At 41.4% G+C, this 17,139-nt stretch overlaps 1 protein-coding gene across 1 annotated transcript in view; it reads left to right on the top strand.

Moving 5' to 3' along the window:
• The window catches only part of LRRC7 (leucine rich repeat containing 7), a 2,053,453-nt gene that overhangs the window by 1,212,834 nt on the left and 823,480 nt on the right, over positions 1–17,139 (top strand). The window contains exon 10 of the mRNA XM_078668793.1: positions 15,647–15,721. Coding sequence (XP_078524919.1) covers positions 15,647–15,721 — 75 coding nt within the window. The remainder of the gene's footprint in view (positions 1–15,646; positions 15,722–17,139) is intronic.

Below are 17,139 nucleotides of genomic sequence, written 5' to 3'. Positions count from 1 at the left end.
AGCCCTTTAAACAAGGTGGAAAGCAATATTAGGGTCATCCGCAGCGGCGGCTACTCCGTTTGAGCGGAGGAGCGTCGCCCCACCTGCAACGAATGCAGCATGCCCACATGAATAAGTAAAATGACATGTCAATGCCATTTTACTTAAACGCCGCAGTGCGAGATCAGGAGGCGGGGCTGAATCCTGCAATTGCAGGATTAGAGTTGTCCCTGCGTGCGCATGTTGGGTTGGCTGGCTCTATTGCTAATGCCAGCCCGACATGCGCAGTATGCACCCAGCAAACCACTGGCTGTGAAACAGCCAGGAGATTGCTGGCACAGGCCCCCATCCTGAAAATGAGCGCTGGGTTAGGCTGTTCCCACCAATCCTGGAGATGCTCTCAGAATGAGAGCAGCTCCAGGATTTGTTGTATTGCTGTCCACTGAGCAGGAAGGAAGTCCTTCCCTTTCCTGCTTGTGGACACTGATCGGGGAGAAAGGGGGGCACCGGAGGAGCAGTATATGGTGAGTTTGGCACTGTAGTGCCCCATCATATTTTTATAGTTGTAGCCGCCACTGGCCATCTGTGCAATGTTGGCATTGGTTCACCCAATAAAAGGTTTAGATTGCATTTGCTTACGTATACTTGTTGCCTGCACCTTAGAGTCTGGAGAAAGAATATGAAACAGGAGGGGTCAGTAGACTGCATCTGTAGAGGTGAGGTGCAATTGGAGGCAAAGGGAATTAAATCATGTTATCAGTATTATTGTGTTGGCGATGAAGCTATTATATGATGACGATATTTATTATTATTGCCTGATACTGCTGGACAGTAACAGCTGTTAATAACCATTTCTTCTGACTAAATGCCCCTGCCTTCCGCACAGGCCTGTTATTGAAGGGCAGACAAATACCGGCAGAAGAGGGGCTTAATTAGTACATTCAGTGGAAATCTGGTATTTGCTGCCCTAACAAGAGAACATAGATTTGCTCTTTGAGCACTGTTGAAGGTCAGCAATACATCAGCATAAAGCACTCTGCCTCACCAATTCACAGTTACATTGTCACATTAAGTGGCTGCTGCCATCAGTAAGAACTTTATATCAAAATACAATGTCTCATCTGGAAAACATTTAGAGAAGGCAATTCTAAGGTGGTAGCAGAAACCACAAGGCGGCGGGGGAGGACAAAGGGAGACCACAACAGGATTGGTGCAGGGAACTGGGTTATTTTATATAAGTAGTTATATCAGCACTACAATATAGTTAAATAAAACAGTGACCATACAAGTGTGCACTGAAAGTGCAAGTGACAGTGGGCGGCTCAGTGACACAAGGGTAAAAACACAGCATGAACGGCGTGATAGGAAAAATATTAACGTCGTCAATGATAGCAAATGATATACAAGGTCAATATTGGTCAATTGAGTGAATTAATTTGACCACAAAAGCGCCAGGGTTCTGAGCTGAGTAGTCGACGGCGTTTTAATCTGGTCAATTTCAGGTCATCATCAGGACAAAGGTCACTTGATTAGGGAGTAGTGCAGGATGCTGCACACGTGGTGGCCAGGGGGGCGTTAGATGGTCCAACACGAGGAGGCAGTCCAGGGCAGAAGAGGCAAAACGATCCTGTTAAGGAGCACCCAGGTCCGGCGTGAGAACTCACGGGGGTTGAATCACTCCGGGAGTCCACGAGATCCTGGGTATGGAGATCCGGATTAGGAAAGCTAACTCCAGAAAAACGGGCTGTGCAAGTGAATGGCCGGGTTGTTTAGAAGATAAAAGTCGCCGGTCTGAGAAATCACGGCGTTGTCAGTAAATCACAGAAAGGGGAGGCCGGCGGATGAACCAAGCGTCTGCCGGCGACTTCTATCTACTAAACAACCCGGACATCCCCCGGTGCTTTGCTAGATGCATGTGTCACCCCAAGGGAAGAAAAGAGTGGGTCTGACTTTGAGATGCAGGATGATCTGTTTGAGGGAAATCTCTGAAGTGAATGTGTTCTTAAAATGAACATTGTGCGCTTCATTTCATTGAACACAGTTCCGCTGCAATCTTAATAAGTAGATGCTTCTGTCTCGAGTGTGTTCATAGGGGCGGCCTTAGGCATGTGCAAGCTGTGCACCTGCACAGGGCCACCAAACCCCAGGGGCCGCCACACCAATATATATCCTTAATATAATAATCCTCTGAGGATTGATACATATTTGCGTGGTGGCCCCTGGCAGGGCTTTGGCGGCCTTCGACTCTGTTCCACTTCCAAACACCCACCTGACCCCCCCCCCTCTTCACTGGACTCCGCGCCTGCGTTCCTCCGGGGGCCCCCTACCTATGCTCCCTGCCCAGGGCCGCCATGAGCCTAGAGCTGTCCCTGGTGTTCATTATGTGCGTAAAACATGGAGATACCCTGCGCACTGCGCACCGTGTTAGGTACTTAGCTTCATTATTACGGCATTTCAGAAGTTTGCTGATTTTTTTTTTTTTTTATGTATTTCTCAAGGAACCACCGAACTTGCTCTATTGTCAGATGAAATAATCATTTTAGATTTTGAAGGGCTAAGACTGATTTAGGGGGTTTGCTTCCATATTATGTGTTCAAACAGTGTATGTATGTATTAACAACCATTGATGAACTCAATAGATTTCACCTTTTTGAGTTCTATTGGCTTTTTCAATGACTTTTAGCTAAGTTTACAGCAGCACGGCTGCATGGCTGAAAGTGATGGGAAAAGGCACTGTGACGAGATCATCGCAGGTTGCATCATAGCACGTGTTTCCTTTACTTTCAGTCATGCTGCACAGCGGTGGTCAATGATTTTTTTCTTTCTTTTTTTATTAAATGAACGAGCTAATTATTCAGGTTAAATCTATCACGGATTGGATCTACTGGCCAATCATCCATATAATTGGTTATGTTGAAATAATTACTTCACGAGTGTCTTTGTTTTGATGCATTTAAGCTCCCCTGAGGGACGATTAGCTTGTCCTAGTGTGTTTGCATAATTATTTGAAATCGTGGCAGATACATTTTAAATGCAATATCTGTGTTAAAGTTCCCTGCCCCAGTTCACTCAACTATTACCAGTTTGAACTCCCGGCACATAACCCTCAGCAGATATGGGCGCTATAAACAATGATACAAAATAATACTGAAATCTCAAAATCCATAATGGGTATATTATCTGAAATCAAAAAGTCTCGATTTTGTTCACTGTTGATGTGGTGCTACCGTCCTTTGAACGAATCACAACAATCTTGTGCTTTCAATTGTTGTCTGGTATATAATATTTGTAAAGAGCTTGTCAGCCTTAAACATGATTTGGATAGCGTCTCTCAATTAACTTATGATAAAAACATCTATCGATCCCTCCCTCTCACAATCAGTGAAATCTCTGAGCTCATTCCTTTCACTGGTTCCTCACATAAACAAGGGAAATCGCCATCTTTTCCCTCAACGAACAGTTATGCTTCCGCTGTCACCTGACCACACAGGCACTTTTACCCACACCTTTCACTTAACGTTTGCCAAACAACCCTTTCTAGGGTGGATAACTCATCATCCCCAACACCCATGAACTACCAATCGTTAGGAGCTCCTACTGTACTCTGGAATTCTCTTCATGATTTTAGGACCAGTCCTTCTTCTCTGCCCTTAAGCAATGTTTAAAGGTCAGCTCTTCCGATTGTTTCTGAACTAATAATGGTTCCTATAGTTTTCTGACTTTAACCTCACATTCTTAAATCTCTACTCCTTGTTCGTGAACGGCCCTTATAGTAGTATTTAGTGCAAGTGTACCATATGAAACTGCTAAACAAATACATTAGGTATGTATTTGTTTGAGTTCACTTTACTCTGAGGGAAGTATTATTTACTGGTTCAAGTATGTGATTACCTTCTCTTTTATGTGTTACTTATTGGTATATATATATATATATATACATTGTGACGTCTCTTTGAAAAAACAACTTTTTATCCAACTGAAATCCTGTTGCCAGGCCTAAACCTTCCTTTTTAACACGAAAAGTCACCTCTTGGGTACTATAAGGACATGTGTTCTTAAGTTTTATATGTTCTGGTAGCGAAAAACTCCTAAAGTTATATTTCACTATTGACTGCATCACCCATTCTTTAGACAGAACGCCATTTATGGGTAGATGTGAGCAACTAAACTGACTCTCTTAGAAAGCTCAAACTTAGCATCGTTATCCTTAAATCCATAAAGACCTTATAATCACATGCATCGGAATCATATGCTCCTTTCAGTTGTAAACTCAGATGTATTGTCTCTGTTCTTACCAGTTGCCAATTGCATTTTTGATTGCTGTGCCTTTGTGTCTCACTAGAGTGATGGTATATAATACCAGTAACTTTACTCTACACAAATAAAATTGGTTATGAACAAAGACTGATCTGTAAAGATCTGTAAAAAAGAAAACATCTGTCTTGTGAAAGCATTAACACTATTCATAAAACGTATTAAAAAAAATATGTAATATTTATTCTTATTCCTCACCAGGACTCTTTACACGTGTTTTGCAGCCCCATAGGTCTATGGGGTTTCCCTATATCTATGACAAAGTGGTTGTGAAGCAGAGCAAGAGCTTCCTCAATGTATGTTCTGTACTCTGCATTTCATCTCATCCCTGAAATTTGAACATAAAAAAAACACTAAAGAATTTGAAGATACATGTCTTTATGTATAATCTGAGAGGCGGTGTGCTTGAGTTGTTTGACCTTGACAGTACACATACATATCTACCCCTTCCTTGTACTTATGTATCTTTATATTCTATTACTTTTCTTCTAATTCAGCATGTCCAATGCACTACCCTATAATCTCATCCTATACCTCTCTCAATATATCCTCTACCTCCACTCTACGACTCATCCCAAACCGCATTCGACTATTATGATTCTCAAAAAAACCCTTCCTAGAATTCTCCCTCCTCTACCTCTGCTTGCATCATCTCATACCTCTTTTACTTAAAATCAGCCAAACAAGCCTTTCTAAACCCTTCCACCTCCACCTCCCCTTTACTTATCCCAAACCTCCACCTACTGCTAAGAGCTAAAAAAAAAACAGACTAACATCTCCACTGCTCAAATTAATTTCATATTTCCCTATACTAATTCCCGACTATTCCTGTTTGGGTTCCAGAGTAGCTTGCTACCCACCAAAAAGTGCTTTGACGCCTCATCAGGAGTAGCAAGTGCTGTATAAATGCAAACTCTTCCCTCTTCTATCCCTCCACTTTCCTTTTTCAATCCAAATAACAAACTCACATGTCCACCGCTCAAACTAATTTCATATCTCCCTATACTACTTCACCACTAATCCTCTTTGGGTTCCAGAGTACTGTGCTACTCGCCGAAAAAGCACTTTGACACCTTGTCAACGGTAGTAAGCGCTATATAAATACAATTACAATTACAATATATTAGGATTTTTTGGCCAACACAAAAAAGCAATGCGTACTAAAAGCACACAAAACTTTGTAGGCAAAGTCACCTTGCTCGGGGAAATACTTTATATCTGGAAAGAAAGTCATTAGGAGTGACATTTCTCTTGGTAAATGTAAATGTACAGGAATTTATATAGCGCAAATCACCAAGCGGTTTCTAAGCGCTTGCTTAGGGAACCCGTCCTGGTATTCCCCTGTGAGATAACCCCGGCAGGGTATCCGCAAGGTGAAAGCCAGGCATCCCGCCGCAGGGGCCGTTGTGGAGATTAAGCAAGCAGAGTCGCAGAGTGTGAACCCGTGAATCGAGTAGGCACCGGAGCGAGAATTGTCGAGTCCATGGACATTTTAGGACTCAAAACCCCGCCGAGCCGGGAATTGAACCCTGGTCCCAGGCTGACCTCTGCTTCCAGGTCTGCCTCCTCTAACCAGTGAGCCACACTTCTCCACAACATCTATGCAATAAAACAAGGACAACACAGAAGGGACATAGAGACTCCTGAAATATATGCTATGCCCCACTCCATGTCCATGCAAGAACTGTTGCAGGCCAAATTCCCACACCCACCACACCTCCACCACTGAGGCATTGATAATGAGACGTCCAAAGCCGCCAGAGAGGTGCACCCTGCTATGAGTCTGCAGATAAACCATTTGAAGTAGAACAGGCTATTGATGTAGCAAGATTTGCATAATCTCTGTGAAATGGCGGCAGACAAAGAAGCTAAAAAGTAATCAATTTGAGCGAGAAAGAGGGAGTGAACTGCATACACAGAGAATGATAAGCAGCACAAGTTTTGTCGAGCAGATGAAGAAAACAGCTGAAGGCGAAATAAAATGAAAGCGAAGGTAATCGAGCTGAAGAGGCAATTGTCTCAGATGATTTCATTGAGGAATTATGAACATTTCAGTGCGAAATAATAGGATATCAGAGGCAATAGCACCAGAAACAGACAAATTGCATAGGACACCTGCAGACAACCACCCCCATCGTGTAATTTGCTAGATATAAGAATTGCCCAATTTAACAGCTATAAACCTGAAGCTAACGTTTAAAAAGTTGGCATACAATAACACGATTTACACGTTCAGACCGCACAAAGAAAATACAGGAACAATATGTGCATTTTCATAAGTGAAGAAGTGGATAAGCGAAAATTAAATTAGTTACTTCATGAAAGACCATATGTGTTATATCTGAAAGTGGTGGGGCATCATTTTATAGTAAATGAAAAGGAATCAGTAGTATACACGCATTGGTGGGTCAGCTACGGATACATATATGGTGAAACATTGCTGGCAGTCTCGCAAAGCACTTAGAAGGTGAAGAAGCTAGGAGCGCTTTAAAAACTAGTTAGTGTGAAAGTGCATCAACTGGGACTCAAAGAAAGAATGTGCAACTAGCGACAGGTATCGCCTTAGTTGAGTTATGTTTATACTTTGTTGAGCACTTATACCCTCCTATGGGTCTAATCACGATGAGCACACATACGTTTACAAAGTACAACCCATCATATTACAGGTGAACCAAGCGAGACAGCAACTATGCCTTGGTGGGAAACTGCTTGTAGGATGCAGATGGCTATACTGGGATATGAGGGCCACCAGCAGGCGGTTCCAGGATTGTGCTATGACACCTGAAAAAGCCCAGCTGGCCAAAACGGACACAGTCAGTGGGAGGAGAAACAGGAACATTGCCAGAAGTGAAATACATTGTTTGAAGGGCAGCAATATGTAACCAAACAGCATTTAAGAGGGGAAGGGCCATTTTTGATACACCCCCATGACAACTGCAAACTCCTTTAAAGATTGAACGCTTTGTTATAGGGAGCCAGTGTACAGAGGGCAGATGCCTAGACATGGTGTTCAGGCGGATAAAGCCCAGCAATGGCATAGACAGCACTTTATGCTCCCAAGGCCAGATTTACTTACATTATTCATCGTGGTTGCACTACTTTTGCGTGGCTTTGTAAATAAAATGTAACGCAATGCAGCGGCTTGCGTTGCCTTGCATCACATTTAATTCTAGGAGGACTTCGATGGGTGGAAGATAGGCATATGCATCCACCCATGGATTTCACACAATCCCAGGGGGCACATTTAGCAACGATTTGCATCGCCCTTGTGCTATGCAATGGGGCACACGGGCGATGCAACTACTGTGTCAGATTTATCAAAACAAGCAAGGCCACCTTGCGTGGCCCTGCAATGCTTGTTAACCCCTTCCAGGCTGATGACGAGCTCAGCTCGTCATGAGCGTAACCTGCCGTGCGCTCATGACGAGCTGAGCTCGTCATGTAACGCGGCAATTTTAAAATTGCCACGTACAGCGGGAAAAGCCGCCGCATTGATGCAGTTAAATCTAGAGTAATGCAATGCAGTGCAAAGCACTATGTTTGGTTTCTCTGCCCCTGGGACGCTTGCCATGGGTGGAGCCTGGTTGTCCCCCCATATCCACCCATGGATTTTGGCATGTTCCCAGACTGACCATTAATGGTAAACCTGAGAATGCTTCAAAATGCTACTCCTTCCCAGGTGAAACATAACAAGGAGAAATATCTTTATTTAGCTTCATTTTTTCCTCTCTCTATGTGTGATGCATTCTGCAGCACATATAGAAAGAGGAAAATGCCTCAGATGATTGTTTTTGTGTGGGAAGGTGTCCCTTCCTGGACAAAAACAATCCTGTCTGCAACGCAGGCACCCTTCACCACAGTGCAAGGGTGCCTATGTTGACAGGAATGCACCATATAATGTTAAATACAGCGCATTACTGCCTTTCCACTTTCAAGTAATACAGTGCAGCAAGGTGACTTGCTCCGCTGCATGAAATGTTGATAAATCTACCTCCAGATTTACAAAGGTTTGTAAACCTGGGATTGCGTGAAATTGCTACGCCTCCCAAAGCATGGCATAACAAGGAGAAATTGTTTTTCTAATTGGTATTTCCTCTTTCTATGTGTGCTTAGAAAGAGGAAAATGCCACGAAAGATTGTTTTTGTGCAGGAAGGTGTCCCTTCCAGTACAAAAGCAATTGTCCTTGTAACGCAGGCACTGTTGCATTATGATGCTAGGGTGCATGCATTTATACTAGGCTGCCTGAAGTGCAACAGCTCAAGGAAAAGACAATAATGCGCTGTAATATCTTATATATGGTGCTTTCCTTCCCTTTCCTTTTCACGCAGTGCAGCGCATCAAGGTGGCGTGCTGCGTTGTGCTGCATGAATGCATGTCAAATATACCCAAAAGTATTTGGCAAGATCCAAATAAAGCAAAGTGCCAATATGTAGGTGATATTAGATGATTTCGTGGACCGTTGTTTTGTGGCAGGAAATTGGGAGGTGCTAAAACATTTTTCTTCCGATTTTCAGAAGTAAAAAATTAAGTTAAAGTGTTGAAAGCCTTTAATGACTCTCAGAGGTGCCAAGACAGAGCCAGAAATGAAGCCAAGGTTGCAAAGAGTTGTGGAGGAGTTAAATGGCCGTATTAAGGGTCCACAAGTCATCCAACCAGAGGAAGGGAGAACCCCTTGTCAGAGTAAAACTCTGGGTCATTGCAATTCATCAAGTTTTCAAAGTCCCAAAGACATTTTCTAAAATGGCCTCGGTGACAGAGAAGTCCTTATTCAGGTAGATGAAAAGTTTGGTGTAATCAGCACAGGAGAAGAATAAAAATCCAAAAGGATATATGAGGCATGTTAGATAGGGCAAATATGGCTGATGGCAGAATTCTGACCTTGTCCTTGATAAACTGCAAGGAGTTTCCATAAACAGTAGGTGTGTCATGCACAGAACCTTAAAGGTCATCTTCTAAGCTATCAGTAGCTAATGAAGAATCCTCCGAGTGGGCCCACCTTGGATATCAAACAGTTGGCTGCATATTGAATAAGTTCTCGAAGCGATTTGCAATTCATAGTAAAACATGGTTCCCTAAGACAACAATAAACTGGCCAGAAAAGTACCTGCTGAGATCAAGTCAGAACGAGTAAGACACAGAACAGTGTGATGAAAAAGGTGTAGTTAGAAGAAACAGGTGGCGGAAAAAGAAGCCATCTGATACATTAAATGGCGCTGACAAAGCAGATAAAAATGAAACGGGCACTGCTGGACTTCCATTGAGAATGCCCAACCTTTTGCTATCTCCATATTTAAGACTGCAGATGTTCTAATTCTGTAACTCTGCACTTCTACATCTATACACACGCATTCTCTCCTTTGAGAATCATGGAAAGTATTCAATGTGTAAATTATACTTTATCGCATTCAGTATCATTCCTTGTGGCTCTTCACTATTTTGTGAACTAGGCCTTCTGTGTGTGCTTAACTTCACTTTTCACATTCGGAACCTAATTTTATTTCTACATCCTCAATCCTCAAGAATTTGATTTACAGAAAGCTTGTCCCTGCGGTGTTAGTGTCTTCTTCTTAGGCGTCTAGTGCACCACAACTCTTGATATGATCGTGCCTAGCACATATAATCCTCCGAAAGTGAGTATGATCCCTAGACAAACCGTTGGAAGGCTTGTACAAAGAGAGGCTTTCTATCAATGTTTTAGTGATGTACTCCAGCACAGAGGTACCATCTGACTAGTCCGGCAGGACTATTACTCTCCAATAATGTATGTGTTTAATTTATTTTGAGCTTACATCCAAAGAGCACAAAAATATGCAGTAAGAATTAAAAACATAAAATGTAAATGATATGCATTAAAACAATTTGAAAAGCACAATCACATGGTGCGACAATTTGAACAAGCGGAAAAAGCCTGATAAAAGCCTAAGACAGCAAGTGATTCATCAAGTGAACATGACAATTAGCCAAAGTTGAAGATGAGGGAACAGGAAGATGGAGAGGCTTCCAGTACCAAGGAGAAAGTAATACAAATGATTTAAAGAAAGGACACAAGGTGGAGGAGGCCATGCTGGATGGCTTAGGTATGACTGAGAGCTGAAAAAGAGAAGTATATATGTTATGTGTATTTCTAAAGCGCACTCTTACCCGTGAGGTGGGCAAGTCCATGAATGCATGTCGGACGTGTAGACATCACATGGCACTAACAACCTAATGAACAACTGAAGCACAAGTTAGGGAACCCAAATTGGGAGAATTGTAAGAGGAATAAGGAAGTTGCACAAACTAATAATGATAACTTCATGTTGTACATTGTGCTTCATACCAAACGTGTCCCATTTCTAAGTTTGTTAAATAAAAGTTATTGCCAATACACATGTTATTGATACACATGAAGGATCGAAGAGCGGAAGACTGATTGAAGAAATGCAAGTGAAGTTTCATGGAGAGGAAGGGAACAGTAATTAAGACATCAGAGACTACTTGGGCACTACAGTTGTCACTCCTATGGCTATTAACTTGCTTCTATGCTCAAGACAAATCAAAGAAAAGAGGCCTTATGCGTTCTATGCAAAGGGACATAATAATTTCATATCACCTTATACCAAGGTTAAGTCTGTCCTGTAGTCATTGCCACTGAGATATCCAGTGAAGGCATTCCGTGCCGAAGAGATCAGTTCCAGTGGGTCATCAGGTGTATACATCGCTATGTAATTGCTTTGCATTGATAACAGGCTTGTAGCACCGTCTTGTGTATAAAAGAAACACTCTAAAGCTTCAATGTGTTGAAAAGTGAAGTTAGTTTACTCTTTCACCATGGCCACAAGGAAGAGGTTTCACGTGCTGAAGTTAAGCATTTGTGAAGATTCACAGCTGACTCGAGTTTAGCTCCAGAGTTGTCCGTTGGAGCTTTCCTCCTCCAAGCAAGATCGTGGTCATTAGATGGAATACACTGTTGTCCTATCTTCTCTGTATGTCTGTGGTGTAATTTATTTTTTGTGTCTGAGTCTCTCCTGTCCAAATGAGCAGAGGGTTACGTCAGCATGGTGTCTTCTTATTGCTGTAAAAATGTTATTAAAGTACAATAAAATCCAATATGTTGTAAATTGGGTTCAGAGTAGTGGATATGTGATTTTGGCCTTGGAGTGTAAGCAACGTCTTTATATCTACCTTAGACATGATGCTAAATAAGTTGAATCCAAGAAGAATTGTCGCAGCATTGAGGCTATGACCCCAGCAGGAGAAGTAGCCTGAGCCCAACATTGAACAAGCTCAAAGTCCATGGCTGCCATTTTGGACGGCAGACAATATGAAATTCTATTGATATAATCAGATCTGTCACACTGGAGAGTATGCTAGAAAATTCACAAAGTGATTGTACACAAACAAAGAGGTAGAGGTATTACAATATTTATATTTCAAAGATAGACAGTCTTTGCTTAAGTAGTATTTCCTCTATGAAGCATAATAAAGTAGCATTCTACTCAGATGGGCAACTATTCTGCATTGGTTATAACTTGGCTATGACACAAATACATTTGTCACAAAACCACACTGAAAAGGATTTCACATGGCAGATCATTGAACAACTTCAACTTCCAGCATCTGGGGTAACTTATCACAGATGCACTAAGAATACGCTGGAATTCCAAATCTAACTCTGTCAACACAGGACTAAATACACTTGATGAATGGAATAACATGATCACGACCTAATTGTTTGATTTCAAATTCACACTAGATTGTAAGTCCCCTTCTATGTGATAATGCCCTCTAACAATGCCATCATTACATGTATATATTTTTCATTGGTTGATCTCCTTTGCTTAATTCATTTCTCTTATATTCAGGGTCCTGAACCTTTGGTACCTTACCGTATCGCATTGTTATCACTCTATATTGTAAGCCCTTCATACGGGACAGATTCTTCCTATTTACATTATTAGTCTGTCTTTTATGGGTACAATCCCCTGTGCTTATGTTTTGAGATCACCAGTCTGTTGTTCATGTTTTTCCTTGGCTACTCTTTGTTTATTGTTTTTTCCATTTTTGTAGTTTTTTGGATTCACAATTCAAGAGGACTATTGTGATTGTTTTTTACCTATGAACATCAGTTGCCCCCTTTTTTAAAAAAAAGTTTCTCTCCTATGCCCCCACATTTTCTATACACTCTTAAGGACGTCTTCCCCCTCGCAGTGCCTTCTGATGCACCGTCCTAATGGTATACCATTCATTGTACTTACTTCGCGCATCCTAATGGTATACCATTCATTGACCTCACTATGCGCATTCTAGTGTTTTCTTCTATTCATGCTCCATGCGTTTGATATCCTGTGACATCAGGTAACTAATTCAAGTGTTTTTAATCCTTTTACATATGCTTAACATATCACTCGCTGTTTTTTCAGTGCACAGTTTATTGTTACAGCATTGATTGTTAAAGCGCCTTCCTTGCGCATTCTACTGTTTTTTCTACCTAGACAAATGCCTCATGCCGTTATTATCCTCGCCCCATTACATTGCACATTCTGGCGGGTTTCCTCCCCTGACGCATCACACATGCATCCTCAAGGTGTCTACCTTACCCCTAATTGATGTGCCGAGGTTCAGCATATGGTTTCTTTGTGAACTGGAGTACTTCGATGCAGTTGGGATGATAGATTAATTCCTTCACAGGTACCGCTGTCCTGCCCCCTTTTGTGATTTCCCTGTAACAGGTTGCTAAGGATTATCATATGCTGATTCTGTTGTTTTGCCCTTTGATTTTCAGAAAATTATCGGTGACTGTTTACCACGTTCAGTACGTCATTTATTGCGACTCTTTGTGAGTGGCCATTCGACCTCCCTCCCTAATCTCTTCTGATGCAGTTGTTTTGCCTTGACAATCCTGTTTTGATTATATTGTTTTAAGAGCAATACATTTGCAAGTCATATCCGTAAGTTCCATTCACCTCCTCACTTGAGTGTGTGACCGTGTGCACATCTTGACAAGTTTAGATAACTCCATACTACTTTTGTAGTGTTACAATTAATGTATTTCTTTTTCAGATCACCCCAGTACTGAATTTGCAAGTTCTCATGATATATGGCCTCTTTTTCCCTTTTCATTATTTTTGATACGTTTCAGTTTATAAGTGATGGTGGATTAATTTTTCACCTTTTCTTTCATGTAGAAATCTATTTTTTGGTGTTCTTTTATTGCTTTATTGTGATGAAGACCTGTTGAATTTTTAAAGAGTGAAACGCCGTCAACAATACACCAGCTGAAAAAGATGTGGATTATTGAATACATATATTTGAAATGGAATTACTATGAGCTGGTATCATCACATTTTCCGTGCTCCTTATCGAATAGTTATTTCTTTTTGCTGCTTCTTTCCTTTTTGCTGTTCACTATTTTGCATTGTTTTCACAACGCTGAGCCCTTTGTGTCAAGTTTGCACCTTGACCACTGATCACTTCCAATTTATATTGATGCTGCCTAATATCATCTGATTCCTCTGACTAAATATATATATGGATTCATTTCTGATAGTTTCTGGCCATATTTTTCTTTACGTATTGACTTGTTGCACATACGTATTGTGCAAATAATGAGATTTTGCCTATGAACGACACCCTCATCACATTTTCACAGCATCGAAACACCAACATGCTACTGCATGCTCACTCCTTCCATGTATAGACACATCAGGTCAGTACAACTGACCTAGCTAAGGAAGAATTGTGCTGCCATGTGTAAGGGTTACAGATGGCCTCCAAATGTTTATCAACAAACCTGTGGCTGATACAAGCAGAGAAATGTTAGAGAGATCATTACATTTTCATAAACTTGCCAGCTTTGGGTAAGTGATTGTTCTGTTTGTTGGTTGGTTTGTGTGTGGGTTTATAGAGCAGCATATTTCGGAAGAGTTTGGGGGTCATGCATAAGGTTCTGCGAGGTGTCCCAAGCGTGTGGTGTGGCCTAATCACAGAGTGACACAGATATATGCAAGGGAGCTCTGTAATCCATATTCAGATCCAGCACTGACATATCATGGGATAGAAGAGATCACAAATGTTCATGTATCTGTTTACCGATCACAACTGCATCTGCAAGTTTGGCTGCCCTATGGGGGATGATGAAATATGCTCCGCCTTACATTTCTCAAATGTATGGAGTAGAGGTAACCACCTAAAAGTCACATATGCGTTCTATTCTATTTTAGTCTGTCGGGATTTATAGAGCGAATGGCTACCCAAAGGCTTTCCAGTGCTATAAGCGTTACATTTAGGCCTGTGCAAAATTGTAGCAAAAATATATTTTGCAATTTTCAACATGACTAATTAGGTAAAATTCCGTTACAGTTGACAGATAAAATGCATTATCTTGAATCAAAATTGAACTCAATGAAATACCTTGTGTTCAAAGCTCGGCCGAGATGCCTTGTGTTGAATGATAATTTCGCACTCTTAGCTACATCATTTGATTTGACATTCTGCACCCCAATGTGCTTCATGTGGAATTTCAAGTCCTCAGCATCTCCGAATCTTAGTCCTCGTTTCATGTAAGAAAATGTATTACTTGAATAAGAGAGCATGTGACATTTCAATTATTGACATGAAGGCGTACACGCTTGCGGCTCTCTTCAAGAGCTTGCTGGGAAGTCTATGAGAAAGTTGAATTGATTGGTACAGAATCAATTGCTTACAAATGTAAATCATCAAAATCAACTTCGAATTGACTGCTTCTACCGCTATTTTGCTCACAGTTTGGCAGTGGAGTTCGTGCATATTGACCAGTCCAATAAATTTGCAGCACCCATAAACAACTTGTGTTCATTGAACCTGAAGATCAGTCGACAAAATGAGGTTTTGTGACTATCATAACAGAAATCTTACTTCCAGTGCTTAATCTGAGCCAGTGCTTTCTGGTGCTCGGTTCTGGCTCTTAACTATCAAGACCTTGTGACAGTCTGCCACAAGGTGGTTCTGTCTGGCTAATTAAGAGATTACCACAACAACAATCAAGTATCAGTTCAATATACATTACAAATGACTTTTACTTGCTGCCCAAGACATTCTTATAGCTTTGGGGTCCTGTAATAGTCCGAATTGTCACACTTGTGGGACTGTGGAGGTTATTAGTTGTGTTGTTGCTATCATTGGCAGCATGACCGGGACAATGTGTGGTGCACACTGCAGTGGCCTCCCGATGAGAGCCCTGGAACTTATGTTTTTTACAAATTAAGCACTGCTTACTGCATTTTATGTATGCTATTATACTACTTTGGGTGTGGAGTCATCCTAAATGGTGCTGATGCAAGGGAAATGTACAATGTGCGCTGTCTAATCTAGGTCCTTTGATTTATTCCACAGCCTGAAGGTCTGGAACAGATACAGAACCTAAAGGAGTTGTGGCTGGACAATAATTCACTTCAAACGGTTCCAGGGGTATGTATATTCACAACAGTAGTATTTCTTTCTTTTATGTAGAGAACATACCATGAATGTACAATTTCCTTGTGTGATACGAGTGGTAAGAACAAGTTTATTAAGATGATTATTACTTTGGTGAAATTGGGCATCTAGGCGGCTACCGTAAGGAAGAAGCACAGGTGCGTTGAAGTTGATGAAACTTCACTTAATTGTCAAATTAGGGAAACACTCACACAATTACATCATCAGACTCATCAACATAGACACTAATACAAGTATTTAAATGTAAAACGTGAATCTCCTGCATTATTCTCTATCATTTCTGCCTGCTCACTCCTAAAGGCAACAGCGCCACTGTCTTCGGCATCTGGACCTCCTGGTCTGTTGCAAGGTCTGCTGTCCATTATGCAGTCTACTCATCTACTGGTCTTTTCCTCGCTTTGAGCTCCCTGTCCTCTGAAACGCCCGTCCAATCAGGGGACCAAGGCAGCTTGACCAATCAGTCTCTTCCTCACATCAACCTTCGAGTCCTCAGGCTCATTCATTGGACCAGCGCTGCTTACTGACCGATCAGTCTTTTCCTCAGTTGGAGCTACCAGTCCCACAGCAAACCATTCTTTTCATCACTGGAGTCCTAAGTTCCTTTGATATGTTTACCTACTCATTCAACTGGAAGGGTGTACCTTTACAATTTTCTTGCATGTTTTTGACCCCTTACATCCTTCTTTTGATCATAATTAAAATTCTAAGCAATGTAAACTGCCCTCTTGCTAACTTCGAGACCGCCCAATTACTAACTTCCTGGCCGACCCTGCCTCAGAAATCCTGAGCCTATAACATGAGCCGAAAAAGAGATGGTGGCTCGTCCATCTCAAGCCATGAGAATGAGATTGTCTTTCCTACTGACTCACACTCTCAATAACGTCACCTGCCCACCTGTGAAGCAGCAGGGTGTCCTTAGATAGTTATATGTCTGTCCTCCATACGTTTTCATTTTTTAAGTCTTTGATGATCTATCTAAGCAGCAGCGATCTGCAACCTGTTCGAAGACGTCAGTACAATTCCCCTGTATAAATGACATTGTATTACTTGATAAGAGGATTAGAAGCCTGGATTGTAAAATAATGCTGAGACCCTGTCTTAAATCAACCTGGATGATTTAAGAAATATTCCATGCATCATCCAGTTCTAGTGAGTGATGACCAATTGCCTGATTATTGGTTGTGAGGTATCAAGGAGCAATATTGGCATGTATTAACCTGAATATTATTTAAATTATTTTATCAATATTACACTTTCACAACAAATTGTGTATTATCATATTGATCAACATCAGAGCGAATGCCTTCAAGACTGGCAGCTTTGCACTTGGCAGATAATAAATTGATAACAAGATTCCTTTCCATATATGTATGTATGTATGTGTATAAATA

The sequence above is a fragment of the Lissotriton helveticus genome, chromosome 1_2, assembly GCF_964261635.1.
Source record: "Lissotriton helveticus chromosome 1_2, aLisHel1.1, whole genome shotgun sequence".
Classification (NCBI taxonomy): Eukaryota; Metazoa; Chordata; class Amphibia; order Caudata; family Salamandridae; genus Lissotriton; species Lissotriton helveticus.
This window is presented reverse-complemented; position numbering and strand designations above follow the sequence as displayed.